The sequence below is a fragment of the Dermochelys coriacea genome, chromosome 6 (assembly GCF_009764565.3).
Source record: "Dermochelys coriacea isolate rDerCor1 chromosome 6, rDerCor1.pri.v4, whole genome shotgun sequence".
Taxonomy (NCBI): Eukaryota; Metazoa; Chordata; order Testudines; family Dermochelyidae; genus Dermochelys; species Dermochelys coriacea.
The window spans coordinates 12,353,703-12,374,801 of record NC_050073.1 but is presented as its reverse complement, the minus strand read 5'-3'; the positions used below and the strand labels follow the sequence as shown (position 1 = coordinate 12,374,801).

At 50.1% G+C, this 21,099-nt stretch overlaps 1 protein-coding gene across 1 annotated transcript; it reads left to right on the top strand.

Annotated features, from left to right (window-relative positions):
* Positions 1 to 5,256: 5,256 nt before the first annotated feature.
* On the top strand, positions 5,257 to 19,575 carry LOC122460574. The gene is made up of 5 exons (XM_043516333.1): positions 5,257 to 5,681; positions 6,679 to 6,801; positions 7,913 to 7,959; positions 17,222 to 17,451; positions 19,494 to 19,575. The coding sequence occupies exons 1-5, from the start codon at positions 5,543 to 5,545 to the stop codon at positions 19,573 to 19,575; spliced, it is 621 nt and encodes a 206-aa protein (XP_043372268.1). The 5' UTR covers positions 5,257 to 5,542.
* The last annotated feature ends 1,524 nt before the right edge of the window (positions 19,576 to 21,099 follow it).

Below are 21,099 nucleotides of genomic sequence, written 5' to 3'. Positions count from 1 at the left end.
TATGATGAGATAACTGGCTCTGTGGATTTGGGGAAAGCAGTGGACATGATAGATCTTGACTTTAGCAAAGCTTTTGATACAGTCTCCCATGGTATTCTGACCAGCAAGTTAAAGAAGTATGGATTGGATGAATGGACTATAAGGTGGATAGAAAGCTGGCTAGATCTTTGGGATCAATGGGTAGTGATCAATGGCTAGATGTCTAGTTGGCAGCTGATATCAAGTGGAGTGCCCCAGGAATCAGGCCTGGGGTTGGTTTTTTTCAACATCTTTATTAATGATCTGGATGATGGGATGGATTGCCCCCTCAACAAGTTCGCAGATGACACTAAGCTGGGAGGAGAGGTAGATACACTGGATGGTAGGGATAGGGTCCAGAGTGACCTAGACAAATTGGAGGATTGGGCCAAAAGACATCTGATGAGGTTCAACAAGGACAAGTACAGAGTCCTGCACGCAGGATGGAAGAATCCCATCCACTTCTACAGTCAGGGGACCAACTGGCTAAGCAGCAGTTCTGCAGAAAAGGACCTGGGAATTACAGTGGGCAAGAAGCTGGATATGAATCAGCAGTGTGCCCTTGTTGCCAAGAAGGCATATTGGGCTGCATTAGTAGGAGCATTACCAGCAGATCGAGGGAAGTGATTATTCCCCTCTATTCAGCACTGGTGAGGCCACATCTGGGATGCCACAAGTACTCCTTTTCTTTTTGCGAATACAGACACACGAATACAGAACACGGCTGCTACTCTGAAATCTGGAATACTGCATACAGTTTGGGGCCCCCCACTACAGAAGTGATGTGGACAAATTGGAGAGAGTCCAGCAGAGGGCACCAAAAATGATTAGGGGGCTTAGGCACCTGATTTATGAGGAGAGGCTGAGGGGACTGGACTTTTTTAGTCTTCAGAAGAGAAGAGTGAGGGAGGATTTGATAGCAGCCTTCAACTACCTGATGGGCGGTTCCAAAGACGATGGAGCTCAGCTGTTCTTAATGGTGGCAGATGACAGAACAAGGAGCAGTGGTCTCAAGTTGCAGTGAGGGAGGTCTAGTTTGGATATTAGGAAACACTATTTCACTAGGAGGGTGGTGAAGCATTGGACTGGGTTACCTAGGGAGGTGGTGGAATTTCCATCCTTAGAGGTTTTTAAAGCCCGACTTGACAGAGCCCTGGCTGGAGTGATTTAGTTGGTGTTGGCCCTGGTTTGAGCAGGGGATTGGACTAGATGACCTCCTGAGGTCTCTTCCAACCCTAATATTCTATGATTCTATCACCAAGTATCAGGAAACAAAACTTAAAATACAAAGTAAATTGGTGTTAGTAATAATTAATATGGAATAATTGCAATATTTCCCAGATAGAGGAAAGAAATATAACCTTGGGGTTCATAACTCGTTGGGATTTTGCTTCACAAAGGACTCACTGGACTTTGTCTCTCTGTGCCTCAGTTTCCCCATTTGTAAAGTAGGGATAATCATAGTGCTCTAGCACACAGGGGCGTTATGCGGGTTAGTTAATGTCTGTGAAGCCTGTTGAGGGTCTAGGATGAAAAGTGGTATAATAATACTTATCATCCAAATGGATTTGACAACACAGAGATGGGACCCCCTTAATTTAAAATATTTCAGAAAACAACCAAATAAAATCTGGAATTTGTATATTACAGTCCTGGAGTATGAGGATCTGTGTTCTGAGATCTGCTGCTAGCTTTGCATGGCTTCAGGAAGGTTTTGATATCAGAGCAGCAAGGTGAAGGGTAGCAATGGTAACTTCTGATATACTGACTAGCCCATTCTGACAGGACCCACAACCTGAATGTATAAACTGCAACATGTTCAGATTAGAAGTAGCCTATCCTCAGAGAATATGTATTTACCGTTAGCTGGTCAGCTATTAGAAACAACAGCTGATAACCCTTAGTTGATTTGTTTGCTCAGTCTTCTCAATGCTCAAACACAGGCGCCCAGAGAATCTAGAAAGAGGAACAGGAAACAATTGGCTCAAAGTTTATTTCTGCAGTAAAGAAAACATAAAACATCTCCAGTTAAAGCATCTGTTTTTTATTTTTCCTGGAATCTTGCCTTTTGGATACACCCCTTGGGCTCAGCAGTTTGCACAACTGTTTTCTGCAACTAGTGATGAGCAGAGCAGAGCAATGAGAAGAATGGTCATAAGGAATCCACTGCATGGTCCCAGAATGGGGGAGCTTCTGCCTGGCGTGACAGCAGGATTCTGATCCTCCCCTGGGGTAAGTCAGCACAGCTCTACTGACATCAATGGAGCCACCCACATTTACACCAGCTGAGGATCTGGCCAAGGGACTGTTTTTGTGCTGAAAAGGACGGAGGGGTTGGGAAGAACGCCAGGAGGTTGCCTGTACATGGGTCCCTACATGAGGGGCTTCCAAGGGGCCCTGGATTTGCTTGTATCAAATCTCCTCCTAGAGTGACTACGATAACTACTGCTGCAGAGACCTCATCTGTTGAGATTGGTGAGGTGGGTGCGATGGCTTCTCTCTCTGTTTGGTCTCCTATTGCGTCCATTAGCCTGTGCTCACAACTCCAGCCCAGACAGACTCCCCAGGACACCTCCTTCAGGAACGGCTCCTATACACGTATACTCCTGTTATCTGAATCACCGGATAGCTGAACATCCCTTCTTTGTCCCCCAGCCTGAGATACGTGCCCTCTGCAGCATGTGTGCATTTCAAGCTGGGGGAAAAGGAAGCGATTCGGATAATGGGAGGTTCAGGTAACAAAGCAGACACCTTGTCTGCAGGAATCAAGGGTCACTGGCTCTGTGGCTGTGCAGGGAGCAGTCTGCAGTCCTGCTGTCCCGAGAGTGAGAGAGAGGGGCCATGCCCCTGCCTCTCAGTTACCAGAACTCCTGATTACCTGAATAATATCTGTGTCCCCCATGCTATTTAGATAATTGGGAGTACACTGTCATTCATCAAACAAATAGACCCTATGTAAAAAGACAATTATGTTATAAAGTCAAGCAGTCAAAAGTTAGGAAATACCATAATTAAAGCTGCCCCAGACACCTGAGTTGTGCCCCCTTAAGTGTTTGCACCATGATACAGTCTTTCATCACAAACCATTTTCTCACAGAACCCTGCCTCATTCACTGAATGGACATCGAGTCAATATTTCTTTTCATCCTCCTGATTCAATGTATGGCCCCAGGTTTTATTCCACACACAACATACAACCTCTGCATTGAACACAGAATTATTAATTTCTCCTTGGGCCTTTCTAGGGTGCTGTCACCTTACTGAGTAATTAACAGTCACGGATGAATTTATCTTCACAATATGTCTGTGAGGGGTTATTGTTACTCTCATTTTACAGCAGAGGAACTGAGGCACGGAAATTAAGGCTGAAATTTTCAAAAGCTTTTCAAATTTTGGTAGCTCAACTTGGGTTACCTGGGCCTTGATCTTCTAGAGTATTTACCATGGTAAAACACATTATATGTTCAAACTATGGTTCCAATTGACTTCAGTTGCTGTCATGAGTGCTCAGCACTTCTTCAAATCTGGCCCCAGGTGTCTCTAATGTTGGACACCCAGAAAATGAGGAACACACAATTAGTGGCCAGTTGTGAACACTTTGGTTTAAGTGACTTGTCCAGCATCACCTGGACATTCTGTGGCAGAGGCAGGGATAGAATCCAGTTCTCTGGGGCACCTTTCACCTGCTTTTACTATGAAACCATCCTTTTCTCTTCCTGCAGTCCCCTGCCTCATCCACTACACACCTCTCAACTTCTGCAACAAATGAGGCGGTGGTCCTACAGGCAACAGCCTCTTTCATGACACAGACCTGATTTGTTCCCAGAGCAAGTCTATGCTATGCACTGAATGAGGTATGGTTTTATGAAACAAACAAACAGTGTGTAATCTTATAACTAAAGGCAGTATAATAATGCATATGCACCGGGGCTGAATTAAGATTGCACAGACAACCTTCATTTTGGCATTTCTTAACTTTTGAGTGCTTGATTTTACAACCTTAATGTTCTTTTAAAATAGGGTTGAGTTTTTAAAAAATATTTATAAGTTCAGTTCAAATGGCAGGCAATTAAACCACCAGAAAAAAGTGTGTCTACATTTCCAGAATGAAAGAGTAATAAGCAACTATTTAGGCAGCATATCTTATATTTGGACATCATGATGTATGAGCAGTAAGATCTCTGTCAGATGTGTGTGACTCCAACCAAATTGTTGTACACATTCAGGGCCATGTTTTGCCATTTTTACTCATGTTGATTTCAGTGGGACTACTTGTGGATACGGTGACTCCAGGTGAGTCAGGAGTCGGGGGAGGGGAGGGGCTGGAATCCAGCCCTAACAAATTAAACCAAGTTTTCGTGAACAATGAGTCATCCACAAACCTCTAAAAACTTCCACTACATTTAGAGAGAAATGAAAGTAAATAAAGTCAGACAGATCCCTGAAAAGCCTCTCACAGAAAATGTGACAAATGCTCAGCTAAATAAAAATTATCCTCATGCACCTAATTACATCCATCTACCAGCTACAGACTTAGGGCAAAGGGTCAAAAACAGAATCCATTTTTCTACCTGTAACTAGCAGCAGGTGCAATGTTGGAGGAAATCATTGTAGGCCCAACAGGTGTCAGGCCCTGAGCCTGCAAAGGGACAGCTGGGCCCACACTTACTCACACTCAAAGTCCTTCATGTCTTGGTTGCAGGGTTCCTTGAGCCCTGACATAAGGACCAAAGTTCTTCAGCCCCTGGTTGCACCCTAGTTGATGCCTAAGCCCTCCTTCTGCTCCAGGTTCCAGCTCTGGGACCATGTGTTATGGAGCAGCGGCCCACCCTCAAACTCCAAACTGTTCTAATTAACGGGGCCCAGGATACTTCTCTCACAGTGCTACAGTCTCAGATCACACTTTTAGAAGACAGTCGTCTAGATATGGGAAAATGGTGATGCCTTGTTTGTGGAGGAAGGCCGCGACCACTGCGAGTACCTTGGAAAAAACTCCCGGAGCTGTGGATAGCATGAAAGGTAATGCTTTGTACTGGTAGTGACCATGGCCAACGATGAATGGAAATGTCTGTGAGCAGGGTGTACTGTAGTATGAAAGTATACATCCTGTAGGTCAAAAGCCAAGAACCAATCCCCCTGTTCCAGTGCCAGGATGATGGTAGATAGGGTGACCATCTTGAATCATTGTAGTTTGACAAACTTGTTGAGACTGCAAAGGTCTAGGATGTGGTGCCAACAGCCAGACTTCTTTTGTACCAAGAAGTAGTGGGAGTAGAAACTGTGTCCTCTGTGCTGTGGAGGGACCAGTTCTATGGCTCCCAGTTGTAGAAGAGGTCTCACCTCCCCTTCCAGGATGGGCTAGTGAGAGGGGTCCCTGAAGAGAGAGGGGGTTGGCGGGGTGGTACAGCTAGGAAGGGGATGGAGTAACCTTCCTTTACTATTTCCAGGACCCATCTGTCCGAGGTAATGAGCATCCAAGATGAGAAAAATGGAGCAAGGCGTTTGCCAAACTGTCGGCGTGTAGATGGCGTTACGGATGGTCGGGGCAACTGGAGCAGGCAGAAGGTTCTCTGGACCTCAACCAAACCTTCAAATTTGCTGCTTATTAGAGGGTGTTTGGGACGGTGCCCCTCATGCAGGCGATTGTCTGCGCCTCTTGGGAGGTCAGCGATGATGGCGTTGGTTGTACTGCTGCTGTGGGCAGTGTGGCTGAGGGCGAGATCATGGAGGGAGCTGATATTTTTCCCAATCTTCATTTTGGCTGTGGTGTGTAAATACCGAGGGATTTTAGAATGGCTCAGGAGTCTTTCAGTGAGTGTAAGGAATTGTCTGTGTGCTCAGAAAAGAGATTTTGTCCCTCAAACGGGAGATCCTCGACCGTATTTTGCACCTCCTTGGTGAATCCTGAAAGGTTCAACCATCGTGCACATCACATTACTACCACGGTAGCAATGGATCGGGCAGCTGTGTCAGCTGAGTCCAGGGAGGCCTGCAGAGCCATGCGGGCTATTAAGTGACCTTTCAAAATGAGGGCCAGGAATTGTTCCATTTTTGCCTCTGGCAGATCCTAGCAAAGTTCCTCCAACTTAGAATAATTTCTATAATTGTATTTGGCCATAAGGACCTGATAGTTGGAAATTCAAAATTGAAGGGTAGCAGACTAATAGGATTTTCTGCCTGGGAGATCTAAACATTTCCAATCTCGGTCACAATGGCAAGTTCGGGATTGATATTGATGGCCCTTCACCTCCACTGCATTCACCACGAGAGAATTGGGGGCAGGATGTGAAAATAAAAACTCTGCATTTTTTTGCAGGTACATAATATTTCCTATTGGACCTTTTGCATGTAGTGGGGATAGAGGCTGGAGTCTGCCCAAGAAGCTTTGCAGGCTCAAGTAGTGCACTGTTAATAGGTTGGCCAATTTTTGTTGTTGAGAAGGCATGAAGAATGTCAGTCAGTTAGTGTTGTTCTTTCTTGACCTCCTCAACATCTAGGGAGTCAGCACCAGCCACTCTATGAAACAACTCCTGAAAGTGACGAAAATCATCAGCAGCTGTGGGAGGTGGTGGTATGATGGGCTTCATCAGGTGAAGATGAAGGAAAATGGAGAACCTGAGGTACCTTCTCATCCTGATCTCCTTTCACTTCCTCCTCCAGTGCTGGTATTTGAACAGGCTGTGGTTCTGGAGGTTGAGAGATTGTCAAAGAGGGGATGGATGGAGGCCGGTGTGTTTGCAGCAGTGGGGAATAACCAAATTGTGCCCTATACATGGCCCTATGGTAAGGCAGTAAGTTGATGTCAATTGCCCTGATGTTGATGGGGCAAGAGATTCTTGATATTTATCCTTATCATCCTCAACATCACTGAGGAAAGGAGGTTCTGTCTCTCTAGGAGAGTGTGAAGAGTTTCTTGATTGTGGAGTGAATGAGACTTGGGACATCTGTCTGAGGAGTGGAGAATCTGGAGTGTCAGATATAGTGAGATCTGACAGATGTGTAAATTCCTGTGGGTAAGCTCTCATCAATACAGGTATGGAGTATGATGCCGAGGTGTGAAATGGAAAAGAGACAGCTGATGGTGACAGAGAGCTTTTCTGAGCCATAGATTTAGCTGGAGTTTGCAAGAGTGCCAGTGGCTTTTTCTATGCCAAAGATTTGTGTGAATAGGGCTTCGGTGCTGTGGGCAGAGTCAGGCCCGAGGGCTTCACTACAGCAGGCTGTTTTGCCGGTGCCAGTTGCAGCACCAATGGTTAACATACCACACAGACTATGGTGAGAAATGGTCCTGGAGCTGCAATGAAGTAGGGGGCCCGCTTCAGTCACCAACAACAGAAGGTGATGCCGATACTGTTTCGCCCTACTTCCTTCCTTAGACTGACTCTGAGAACAGAGGGAGTCAGGCTGGAGCAGATTTGTGCCCCTTGTCAGATGCCGTTGAGGCCACAGACCAAGTTGAGGATGGCGCTGTTGTTGTTTGTGCCTCAGAAGCTGAGGAAGGGGCTGGTCTCTTCTTACCCTCAGTCTTATCAGAGGATGTTTGTCTCTTGCTGGGGCGAAGGCAATGAGGGTCAGTAGATGACCTTGCCGAGTGTGAGGATCTCTCCAGTGAGGAAAAGGAACCGGGGTCCGACGCAGGTCGCAGGGACTTTGCCACGAGAATTAATTTGCGTTTCAGGTCCCTGTCCCTTTTGGGGAACACTTCTGAGGAATGAGTCCCTCTCTTTAGCAGAGGACACACTTTGAGTGGCCGTTCATTATAGAGAAGGCAGCTCCGCAGGAGACACAGCACTTAAACCTGGGTGAACCGAACATAAGAGTGAGAGAGTTGGTTCCATGAGGGGAAGTAGGGAAAAACGAGAGAACGAACTTTTTTTTTTTTGGTTTGTTTTAGGAGGAAGAAAGAGAAAAGGGAAACTAACGACTATGAGAGGAAAACAGGTAAGCTACTATCTAAAGTACAACTTGGGCTCTGCTAAGTGTTCCATTCCAGACCCCAGGCAGGAGAGAAGGAACTGAGGCTGGTAGGACCGCTCAGTGCTATATATACAACCTGGGAGGGGAGGTGCGCATGTGCAGTCCGATGGGCACTGCTGTTGAGATCTCCAACTCCAGATGCGAAAGCGCTGCCACACCTACAGTGGAGCACCCATGGGAACATCACTCCAAGAAGAACCTAGGGGAACAGTGGGTAGGCCAAGACCCCCAAAATCATAGTGCCCACTGTCAAACAAACAGTCAAGTTTCTAAACAACCTGGTTTCATGCACTTTATCTATACTTATATTAATGAATCTCCCTTGATGGTCCTCCAAAGCTTGCAACACTAGAGAATATCCCTTTCTGCCTATGTACCTATCTACACTTTTTTTGGACAGATTATGCTCACATGGGTACCATCGAAGGTTTCTGCACAGTTTTGAAACCTCCTAGGGTATATGTGCTATTATAAATATACAGCTACGGGTAACATAAAATCCCTCCTTTACCTGTAAGGGGTTAAGAAGCTCAAATAACCTGGTTGGCACCTGACCAAAAGGACCAATAAGAAAAGAAGATACTTTCAAATCTGGGATGAGAGGTTTTGTTTGTGCTCTCTTAGTTTGTTCTCTCTCTGGATGAGAGAGGCACAAGGCAGGAAAAAACATCTCCTAAAAACCTACCTGAAATGAGCATCTAGGATTACAAAAATTGTAAGCAAAGGCAAGGAAATGCAATGGATTATCTTTTGTTTTAGCTTGTGAATTTTCCCTATGCTAAAAGGTAATTTCATTCCTGTTTTGTAACTGGAAAACAGAGTCAGAAGGGAATCCTCTGTGTTTTAAATCTTTTTATTTACCCTGTAAAGTTACCTTCCATCCTGATTTTGCAGGTGTGATTCTTTTACTTTTTTTTTTTTTTAAATAAAATTCTTTTTGGAAGAACCTGATTTTCAGTGTCCTAAAAACCCAGGGGTTTGGTCTGTGCTCACTTTGTAACTAATTGGTTAGTACTGTCTATTATTCTCAAGTCTCCCCAGGAAAGGGGGTGAAGGGGCTTGGGGGAATATTTTGGGGAAACAGGGACTCCAAGTGGCCCCTTTTCCTGGATTTTTATCTACATCACTTGGTGGCAGCAATACCATTCAAGGACAAGGAAAGGATTTGAGGCCTTGGGGAAGTTTTAAGCTAAGCTGGTAGAAATAAGCTTATGGGGTCTTTCATGCAGATCCCCACATCTGTACCCCAGAGTTCAGAGTGGGGAGGGAACCCTGACATGTGCTCTGTGATTAGATTTCACCAACCCTGTAACAAATGTGAATTTCTGGGGGCTACAACAATGGTACCCTTAATTCACCCAACAATATTGTTAATCTATCCAACCACACACTTAGCTCGGAGGAAGAGTCTGTCCTATCTCGGGGACTCTCTTTCTGCCCCACCACCCCCAGGAACATGATACAGTTCTGCATTGATTTGGAATCCTATTTCGCCATCTCCAACTCAAGGAATATTTTCAACACACCACTGAACAGTGCACTGACCCACAGAAACCCTCTTACCAACACTACAAGAAGAAGAATTCTGAATAAATTCCTCCTGATGGTCGAAATGACAGATTGGACTTCTACATAGAGTCCTTCCGCAGACGTGCACAGGCTGAAATTGTGAACAAACAGCATCACTTGTCCCATAACCTAAGCTGTACAGAACGCAACCATCCACAGCCTCAGAAACAACTCTGACATTATAATCAAAGGGGCTGACAAAGGAGGTGCTGTAGTCATAATGAACAGGTTAGATTATGAACAGGAGCCTGTCAGGAAACTCTCCAACACCACATTTTACAGTCCACTATCCTCCAATCCCACTTAGGAGTATCTAAAGAAAATACACCATCTGCTCAGGAGGGCTTCCTGCTGTAGCACAGGAACAAATCTACACAGACACACCCCTAGTGCCCCGACCAGGGGTATTCTATCTGCTACCCAAGATCCATAAACCTGAAAACCCTGTACGCCCCATCATCTCAGGCATTGGCACTCTTACAGCAGGATTATCTGGCTATTTGGACTCTCTCCTCAGACCCCATCCTACCAGCACTCCCAGCTATCTTCGAGACACCACCGACTTTCTGAGAAAACTACAATGCATTGGTGATCTTTCTGAAAACATCATCCTGGCCACCATGGAGGTAGAAGCTCTTTACACCAATATTCCATAAGAGGATGGACTACAAACTGTCAAGAACAGTATCCCTGATGAGGCCATGGCACACTTGGTGGCTGAGCTTTGTGATTTTGTCCTCACCCACAACCAATTCAGATTTGGGGACAACTTATATCTTCAAGTCAGCGGCACTGCTATGGGTACCCGCATGACCCCACAGTATGCCAACATTTTTATGGCTGACTTAGAACAATACTTCCTCAGCTCTTGTTCCCTAGCACCCCTGTCATAAATATAAAGGGAAGGTTAATACCTTTAAAATCCCCCTGGCCAGAGGGCAATCCTTTTCACCTGTAAAGGGTTAAGAAGCTAGGATAACTTCGCTGGTACCTGACCAAAATGACCAATGAGGAGACAAGATACTTTCAAAAGCTGAGGGGAGGGAGAAATAAAGCCTCTCTCTCTCTGTCTGTGTGATGCTTTTGCCAGGGACAGAACACGAATGGAGTCTTAGAACTTAGTAAAAAGAAAAGGAGTACTTGTGGCACCTTAGAGACTAACACAGTTATTTGAGCATAAGCTTTCGTGAGCTACAGCTCACTTCATCAGATGCATTCAGTGGAAAATACAGTGGGGAGATTTATATACGCACACAGATAACATGAAACAATGGGTTTTATCATACACACTGTACGGAGAGTGATCACTTAAGACGAGCTATTACCAGCGGGGGGAGGGGAAGAAAACCTTTTGTGGTGATAATCAAGGTGGGCCATTTCCAGCTGTTGACAAGAATCTCTGAGGAACAGTGGGGGGTGGGGGAAAATAACATGGGGAAATAGTTTTACTTTGTGTATTGACCCATCCACTCCCAGTCTCTATTCAAGCCTAAATTAATTGTATCCAGTTTGCAAAGTAATTCCAATTCAGCAGTCTCTCGTTGGAGTCTGTTTTTGAAGTTTTTTTGGTGAAGAATAGCCACTCTTAGGTTTGTAATCGAGTGACCAGAGAGATTGGTTTTTGAATGTTATAATTCTTGATGTCTGATTTGTGTCCATTTATTCTTTGTGTCCAGTTTGACCAATGTACATGGCAGAGGAGCACTGCTGGCACATGATGGCATATATCACATTGGTAGATGTGCAGGTGAATGAGCCTCTGATCGTGTGGCTGATGTGATTAGGCTCTATGATGGTGTCCCCTGAATAGATATGTGGACAGAGCTGGCAACGGGCTTTGTTGCAAGGATTGATTCCTGAATTAGTGATTCTGTTGTGTGGTGTGTGATTATCACCACAAAAGGTTTTCTTCCTTCCCCCCACCCTCCTGCTGGTAATAGCTCATCTTAAGTGATCACTCTCCTTACAGTGTGTATGATAAAACCCATTGTTTCATGTTCTCTGTGTGTGTATATAAATCTCCCCACTGTATTTTCTACTGAATGCATCCAATGAAGTGAGTTGTAGCTCACTAAAGCTTATGCTCAAATAAATGTGTTAGTCTCTAAGGTGGCACAAGTACTCCTTTTCTTTTTGCGAATACAGACTAACACGGCTGCTACTCTGAAACCTCAGAACTTAGTAAGTAATCTAGCTAGATATGCGTTAGATTCTGATTTCTTTAAATGGCTGAGAAAATAAGCTGTGCTGAATGGAATGGATATTCCTGTTTTTGTGTCTTTTTGTAACTTAAGGTTTTGCCTAGAGGGATTCTCTATGTTTTGAATCTAATTGCCCTGTAAGGTATTTACCATTCTGATTTCACAGAGGTGATTCTTTTACTTTTTCTTCTATTAAAATTCTTCTTTTAAGAAACTGAATGTGTTTTTTTATTGTTTTTAAGATCCAAGGGTTTGGGTCTGTGTTCACCTATGCAAATAAGCGATGGTCACATAAACACCACCCTATACTGGAAACCTACTGACCGCTATACTTACCTACATGCCTCCAGTTTCCATCCAGGACACATCACACGATCCATTGTCTACAGTCAAGCCCTAAGATACAACCGAATTTGCTCCAGTCCCTCAGACAGAGACAAACACCTACAAGATCTTTATCAAGCATTCTTAAAACTACAATACCCACCTGGGAAAGTGAGGAAACAGATTGACAGAGAGAGATGGGTACCCAGAAGTCACCTACTACAGGACAGGCCCAACAACGAAAATAACAGAACAGCACTGGACATCACATACAGCCCCCAGCTAAAACCTCTCTAGCACATCATCAGCGATCTACAACCTATCCTGGAAAACAATCGCTCACTCTCATAGACCTTGGGAGGCAGCCCAGTCCTCGCTTACAGGCAGCCCCCCAAACTGAAGCAAATACTCACCAGGAACTACACACCACACCACAGAAACACTAACCCAGGAACCAATCCCTGTAACAAACCTCGTTTCCTACTCCGTCCCCATATCTACTCTAGTGACCTCATCAGAGGACCCAAACACATGAGCCACACCATCAGGGACTCATTCACCTGCACATCTACTAATGTGATATATGTTATCATGTGCCACCAATGCACCTCTGCTATGTACATTGGCCAAACCAGACAGTCTCTACATAAAAGAATAAATGTACACAAATCAGACATCAGGAATGGTAATATACAAAAGCCAGTAAGAGAACACTTCAATCTCCCTGGATATTCTATAACAGATTTAAAAGTAGCCATACTTGAACAAAAAAACTTCTAAAACAGACTTCAAAGAGAAACTGCAGAACTAAAATTCATTTGCAAATTTAACACCATTAATTTGGGCTTGATTAGGGACTGGGAGTGACTGGTTCACTACAAAAGCAATTTTCCCTCTCTTGGTATTGACACCTCCTCATTAATTATTGGGAGTGGATCATATCCACCCTGATTGAATTGGCCCTGTCAACGCTGGTTCTCCACCTGTAAGGTAACTCCCTTCTCTTCACGTGTCAGTATAATAATGCCTGCATCTGTAATTTTCACTCCGTGCATCTGAAGAAGTGGGTTTTTTACTCACAAAAGCTTATGCCCAAATAAATCTGTTAGTCTTTAAGGTGCCACTGGGCTCCTTGTTGTTTTTGTGGATACAGACTAACACCGCTTACCCCCGATATATAATATACATTACTTATTACCTATGTGACAGGGTCAGGCCAGATGGCTACAGGAGAGTGATCCTGTTGGGATCCTGGAAGTGGGTGGGCTTCTGTGAAAGGACCTTCCCCAGCCTAAACGGAGGATCCACAAGGTTTGGGATTCCATGTAATTACAGGGGACAACTAAAGATATAACAGGGATGGGTGTGAGGTCACAGGGCTAAACGAAGGGAACCTGACAGGGACACTGAGCAGAGAACCCCAGACAGCACCCACTGCTGCTCAAAGGTGCCAAGGGAGCCAGCGGACGCCGCCCAGAGGAACTCCGCCCAGATGGGTGAATGGATGAAGGATTGGAAATAGACCCCACAGTCGCAGGAAACCCCGTCAGTCAACCTCCTCTCTCTGGTCTTGTAGATGGTTGCCTTGGCCAGTGCTAGGAAGGTGGTTGACAAGGAGGTCCTGTGACTTTGTGGGGCCATGGATAGGGAGTGCGGAGATGCGAAGGGAAGGGGAAAAGTGCAACCAAAAACACAGCAGGATGTCTAAGAGGAGCCGGAACAGAGGCTGCAACCTAGCGCACTCCAGATACACATGAGCCAGGGTCTCCCTCACACTGCAGAAGGGCCAGGTGTCCAGGATGGGGGTGAACTGCACGAAGAATACTCCCATGCTCATGGCTCCATGAAGGAGCCGCCAACCTTGGCCACCACGAACCTGGTTGCTAAGACCAGTTTCCAAGTCCGGAGGAGGTCCTAGTAGAAGACTGGCAGCCTGGAAAGGTCTCATGGAAGACCTCTGAGATGGAGATAAAGGAGCTGCCAGTCGTATCGGAGTCCTCGGAAGTGGAGCAGGAAGGCGTATGCCAGACTACCTTGTGTGCTCCATGCCAGACTATCTGCACCATAAAGGAGACTCTGCAGGGCCTGGAGGCGGAAGACATGGACCTGAGTGTGCAGGCACATCAGGCCCTGTCCTCCCTCCTCCAGAGGCAGGTGGAGGACCCCTGCAGAGACCCAGTGCAGCCCTAGCCAAAAGGACTCCAGAACCAGCGTCTGGAGGTTGGCCAGGAAACTCAGGTGCCAGAGCATGGACAGGACTAACTGATTGAGCACCAGTGCCCTCGCTCAGAGAGAGAGACACCGGAGTAGTCTCATCCACTACCGCAGCCACTCTGACACCCTGCCCCCTAAACCTTGCCAGTTCTCTGGCAGAGACGGATGCATGGCAGAAAGGTAAATGCCAAGATAGAGCAGCGGACCCGCACTCCACCGGATGGCCTGAAGCGTGGGTGGGAGGGAGCTCTCCTGCCACCCGTCCCCGACCACCAGGCCAGAGCTCTTGACCCAGCTGACCCGGGCAGAGGAGGCTGCCAAGTAGATGGACTGACAAGCCTACACCCGCACCAGGTCACCTGGGTCCTGGACCGCGAGGAGCACATCGTCAGCGTATGCTGACAGGACCAGCCACAACTCTGGCTCTCGCAGCACCAACACCGTCAACCTCTGACGGAGGAGACAAAGGAAGGGCTCGATCGCCAGAGCGTACAGATGGCCTGACAATGGACACCCCTGGTGCACCCCTAGCCCAAAACTGACCAACTTGATCAGGGTCCTGTTGAACCTGGGGCCCGAAACCGAATGCTTGTAGAGTGCCCAGGAGATACCTGTGGTCCATCCGGTTGAACGCCTTCTCCTAATCCGGACCCAGGAAGTCCCAGAACACGCGGTCGAACTCCACGGTTAGCCCGTCCATGACCGGGGACTTATTTGTGAGCATGCGGAGGAGGGCTTCTGAGAGCTCGGCCAGAGTGAGAGGCAGCTCTAGCTGGTCCCGGTCGCCCGCACTGACTATCGGGAGTCTGTCCCAGAGAACTCTGCAAGCGTCAGGATAGGTCAGATCCGGGGAGAAAAGGTTCACGTAGAAGGCCAAGGCCCTGGCCCTCCCACGCATCTCCTCCAGATCCTGAGGGTGGTGCCATCCTCTCCCTGAAGGCAGGTGACATGCTTCTTAGCCCCTCTCTTTTTCTCCAGGGCATAAAAGAAGCAGGAGCCACGATCCATCTCCCGAAGAAGGGGGATGTGGGATCGACCACAGGCACCCTGGGCCCGATGGTCCTCAAGGGCCCGGAGCTCCTCCCACTTCTCCTGGCACATTCCACAGATAGATGGATCCTCGAGGCTGGCGGCCAGATGCCTCTCCAGTTCTAAGACCTCCCGTTCCAACTGCTCTATCGCTGCATCCCTCCGCCAACTGGCACCCCGGGTGTACTCATGGCAGAAGAGCCAGGCGCACACCTTCCCCACATCCCCCACCGCCATGCCGAGGGAAACGTACACCTCTGCCCTCGCCAGGCCAGCCAGACCTCCCAGAAGGATGCTACAAAGCCCACATCCTCCAGCAGGCTGTTATTGAAGTGCTAATAGGTCGGCCCCGGCCTCTCCGCGCAGAGAGAGGCCGTCACAGTCGCCAGATGGTGATCAGAGAATGGGGCCGGCTGGATGCCCGAGGAGTGGGCCTGTGAAAGGTGACAGTGTTATAAGTAAATGCAGTCCAACTGGGAGTGGTGCGACTGATGGGCCTCCACCCGGACAAAGGTGAACATTGACACGTCGTCCGGGTGGTGGTCACACCAGATAGCCACCACGGAGTGATGGTCAACAATCTGCCAGAGGACGTCCACGGCAGCCGGGCACTGCTTGGTTCCCAAGCGGTCCTGCTCATAGAGGGTGATGTTAAAGTCCCTGCCCAGGGCTAGGAACTCGCAAGGATCCAAGGAGCTGAGGACGGTGGACGCCTGTTGAATAAAGCGCAGCCGCTCCGGGCCCGATGTTGGGGCATAAACGTTGACGAGATTGCCCACCAGCTCCTCCATGCAGACCCGGAGGTGCAGCAGGCCGCCCGGCACAGCCTCGGCAACCCCCAGAACCTCGGGCCGTAGGTTGGGGGAGAACAGGGTGGCCACCCCAGCCGAACTGGTGGTAAGGTGATTAAAATAGAGCCTGTCCCTCCACTCCAACCACCAGCTAGCTTTGGTGGCTGGATCTGTATGGGTGTCCTGCAGGAAAACCACAGAGTACCTCCCATCCTGAAGGAAGCAGAGCACCTGGCACATGCAGAGACCCATTCTACAGCCCCGGGTGTTTAGTGTAGTGAAGGTGATGGATGCCAGCACATCGGGCGCAACGCTGGGTGTCCACTTACTGCCTGACCATCTTGGTAAGCCATGGGGAGCGACAGGATGGGGGGCGGGGGATCCTCACCAGCAGGGAAGCTCACGGCAGGGACACTCACGGCCTCCATTGGGCCACACAGCAAACTGTGACCGACCCCGTAGGTGAGCAGAAAGTCAGGGAAACTGCAGGCCTGCTGGTAGGCCGAAGCAGCCTGCCTCCTCGTCCCTTTACCCTCCCCCAGATTGGCCCTTACGGCCCGGAGGATTTTGATAAAAGTCTCCCCAGAGCTGGAGAGCAAGCTGCACCTTGCTCCGGGACCCATGGGCATCCTGGAGAAATTCTTGCAGCTCCTCTCGCAGCCTATTGGGGGGGCGGGGTCACTGGCTCCTGGCTGTTATCCGGTGGGACCCCTGTCGCAGCCCCATGGCTTACCAAGATGGTCAGGCAGTAAGTGGACACCCAGCGTCGCACCCGATGTGATGGCACCATGCAGCCCGTCTCAGATCCTGGCTCAGTAGGGGGCGGCGGAGGGAAACTAGCAGCCCCTAGGGGGAACATAATGAAGGCCGCTGCCTGGGGGTCATCCACCGGCAAGGGGAATGAGACAACCCTAGGGGTGGCAGCAGTGCAGGAGGTGGAGGGGGGGAGACAGGATTAGCACAGGGTCAGGGAGAGGGGTGGAATCAGGATCGTGGGCCCTGGCAGCCAAGCTACCAGGAGGTGACACCTCTCAGCTGGGCTCAGGTATCAGGGGAATGGGAAGGGGGCCCTCAGTGATGCCAGGCTCTTGTTCCAAGGCGGGTGCTGCAGCCCCGGCATCGATGGATGGAGACTCAGGTGCGGGGCCCCCACCCAGAAAGGTCGGCTGCCCCACATCAGCGAGGGGTGACTCAGAGCCCGGCCACGTGGCACTGGCTATCACCTCAATGGGCTTGGTGGTCTTCAGCGAGGTGTCGTCTGTGGCTGGGCAGACGGAAGAGTCCAGGGGCTCCCCAGAAATGAGAGCAGGAGTGGCGGTCATGGAAGGGTAGGGAGGGGAGGAGGAGTGGTGTAAAGTTGCCCAGACCGAGGCCCACTAGCAGAGGGTCGTCCTCCCACAGGGTGATGGGAGATTGAGGTCCCAGGGCCTCAATCTCCTAAACTGAGTGGAGTGTTAGATATGCTGTAGGATAGAGATAGGATACAGAGGGACCTAGACAAATTAGAGGACTGGGCCAAAAGAAATCTGATGAGGTTCAACAAGGATAAGTGCAGAGTCCTGCTCTTAGGATGGAAGAATCCCATGGACTGCTACAGACTAGGGACTGAGTGTCTAGGCAGCAGTTCTGTAGAAAAGGACCTAAGGGGTTACAGTGGACGAGAAGCTGGATCTGAGTCAACAGTGTGCCCTTGTTGTCAAGAAGGCTAACAGCATTTTGGGCTGTATAAGTAGGAGCATTGCCCTCTATTCAGCATTGGTGAGGCCTCATCTGGAGTACTGTGTCCAGTTTTGGGGCCCACACTACAAGAAGGATGTGGAAAAATTGGAAAGCGACCAGCGGAGGGCAACAAAAATGATTAGGGGGCTGGAGCACATGATTTATGAGGGGAGGCTGAAGGAACTGGGATTGCTTAGTCTGCAGAAGAGAAGAATGGGGCGGGATTTGATAGCTGCTTTCAACTACCTGAAGGGGGGTTCCAAAGAGGATGGATCTAGACTGTTCTCAGTGATAGCAGATGACAGAACAAGGAGTAATGGTCTCAAATTGCAGTGGGGGAGGTTTAGGTTGGATATTAGGAAAAACTTTTTCACTAGGAGGGTGGTGAGGCACTGGAATGGGTTATCTAGGGAGGTGGTGGAATCTCCATCCTTAGAGGTTTTTAAGGTCAGGCTTGGCAAAGCCCTGGCTGAGATGATTTAGTTGGTGTTGGTCCTGCTTTGAGCAGAGGGTTGGACTAGATGACCTCCTGAGGTCCCTTCCAACCCTGATATTCTATGATTCTATGAAAATGGAGGAAAGTCACTCCCCACCACGCTGGGGACCTCCCCGCCGGCACCCAAAGCGATGCTCACCTTGGAGCTTGCAGGGGGCTTAGGTGGCAAGGGGGTGGGAGGGGCTCCATCAGAGGCCCCCTCAAGGAGGTACTCCAAGGGAGGGGCAGCACTGCGCCCCATTGCTGCCACGTCTTCCCCAGCTGGCTCTGGTGGATGGAACTCACTTGGGGGCAAGGCAGAAGACTCGGCATCTATAGCCCCTTCCTGGTCTTATGGGGGGCCTCTGCATCCTCCAAATTAGAGGGGAGGAGTTGAGCCCGAGCATTTTGCTAGTCCCGCTTTCCCTGTACAAGGACCCAGCCCTCCATGGTGTCATCTGCAGGCTGGCTAGCAGGGGTCGGGCCGGGGGGCAAGGGCAATGGCTTGGGCACTTGGGGAGATAGCTGTGGGGTGGCACGAGGGAGGGAAAACTCCTCATGGGGCGGGCCCTCTCCCACCCCCAGCAGCACCCTCCTACCCTCCTTCACAGGCCCCGCCAGACTGCACGCAGTGGAAGCGGGGCTCTCCCGCTCATCTGGGCGTACTTGGGAAGGTGCCCCTAGGGCCTGAGCAAGAGCAGTGGTGGGTTGGGGAGGAGGAGGTGCGGCTCCGGGACCAGGCAGCCAGGGGGGCCAGCGATGATGAGGCCGGTGCCCTACCAGGGTTCCGGGGTCCAGGATGCTCCTCCATGCCAGGCCAAGGGGCAGTCCCTCTGGACGTGCCCTATTACCCGGCAGAGGTAGCACCGGGCCTCCCCTGTAGAATAATACACCTGGTAGCGGGCCCCTAGAAAGGACCCCTTGAGCGCCACCCCATCATGTGCCACCGTTGGTAGTTGAAGCCGCACCTGCTGGTGGATTGAGAGGACATGATGGAGGGCGGGGTCTTTGCAGCCCAGTGGGAGAGGGCTGACTATGGAGAGGGGTTTCCTCAGGGTGGAGAGGCAAGGGCGGCATTAGGGAGAAATGGAGGGATGGAAATCAGGACCACTTGGACCCCCAGATCTTCCAGCAGCCCCCCACCACCAGGCCCTTCTCCACGGCCTCTGTTGCCAGGAAGATGACGACCTTGCCATACATTTTGGAGGCCGCCACTATGGACATGGGCCCCATCACCCTCGCCAGTGCCCACATATAGGTCTCCACGTGGGGCAAGGCAGGCAGCTAGAGGCAAAGGATGCCGTGCTTCCTCGTCAAGGTGGGGAAGGGGCCTTGTCCTCCAGAGATGGTAGTGGAGGTGGTGGCTGGGGCAGATGACATAGCGGTGGGCTGGGGAGCCGCCATCACCTGGGAGTACACCCTGGGGGCCAGTAGAGGGACACCTGCAGCTCTGGTGGAGGGAGCACCAGGGAGGGACCCTGTGGCCGGTGGCGAGGCTGTGGCAGAGGGGGCAGCCTCTACCATGGAGGACTTAGCCTTTATGATGAGGCCCTTGCCCTTCTTTTTCCCCTGGCCCTTCCCGCTGGCTGGGGGGGGACCCAGAATCGGAGGGAGCGAGGGTCATGGCAGCAGTGGAGTCCACCCCTTTGCCCGCCATGGCCGGCGCCCCAGCGGGTGGGCGGGGTTAACGGGTGGTTTGGCAGCAGCAGTTGAGACAGGATCCATAAGGGACGACAGGGGACAGGTGGAGGAGAGGCAGCGGGGGCTGCCCGAGGGGTCCCACCCACCTTGTCCCCCACCATAACAAGCGGGGATGGATGACAACCACAGGAGGGGGGTAGGGAAAGGGGGACAGGTCGACCACTCCTCCCCACTAGGCTGCAGGCAGAGGAGGAGGGTTCCAGAACAGGAGGGGCAGACAGGGGAGCCTATAGAGGCAAGGACGGGGTGGGGGTCAGTCACCAACACAAGATGGGATTCCAGCACCTCTAGCTGCACTAGGGCAGAGTGGCTAGAATAGTGGGGGGGTGCAGTTATACAGGGGTTCAACTGAAACGGGAGGGGCACAAGCACATGGGAGGGGGGCATGGGCACATGGAGCGAGGGGCTAATCAGGGCAGGGGTACCGCTGTGGGTGGGGGGGACAAACAGGCTGAAGGTAGGACAGGGCAACCAAGGGGCTAGCTCCAGGGGCTATGGCAGAGCAGATGAGCAAACTAAACTGCAAAGGGAAAAGGGTGGGGCAGGAAAACAAACTGAACCTGCTGAGGGGCTGGGGCAAAGGGGGGAGAAAAAGGCTGCAAGGGGTGTGTGGGGCAGGTAGTAAGGGGAAATGTGGGGGACTCCTGCAGGGGTGGGGCATTAGTCCGGGGGGGCACATGCGCCTACATGCACTTGCAAAAAGTCAATATTTGCTGGCTGCTGCTTCAGGCCTGAGCCGTGGCAAAAGGTTGTGGCAAGCAAGGCAAGCAGCTGAGTCCTAGAGGCAGGAGCTGAGGCAGATAGTTAAGTGGCCAGTTGGGGTGGCGGAGGGGGCAGCGGTGGGGGGGAGGGACACACAGATGGACCAGAAGGCAGGCTCCACGCCACACCCCCTATGTCTCCACAGACACAGTCAAGACCCTCACTACAAGAGCACAGTTTGAAAGTTACTCAGTCCTTAGAAGGCCCCCTCCACAGTGGTCTGCAAAGTCCCTGCATGCTCCCTGAGCAGCAGATGTTCCTCTTCTTCCTCCTCGAGGCTCCAGCAGCTCCCAGGCAGCAAACACAGCAGCAGCGGCTC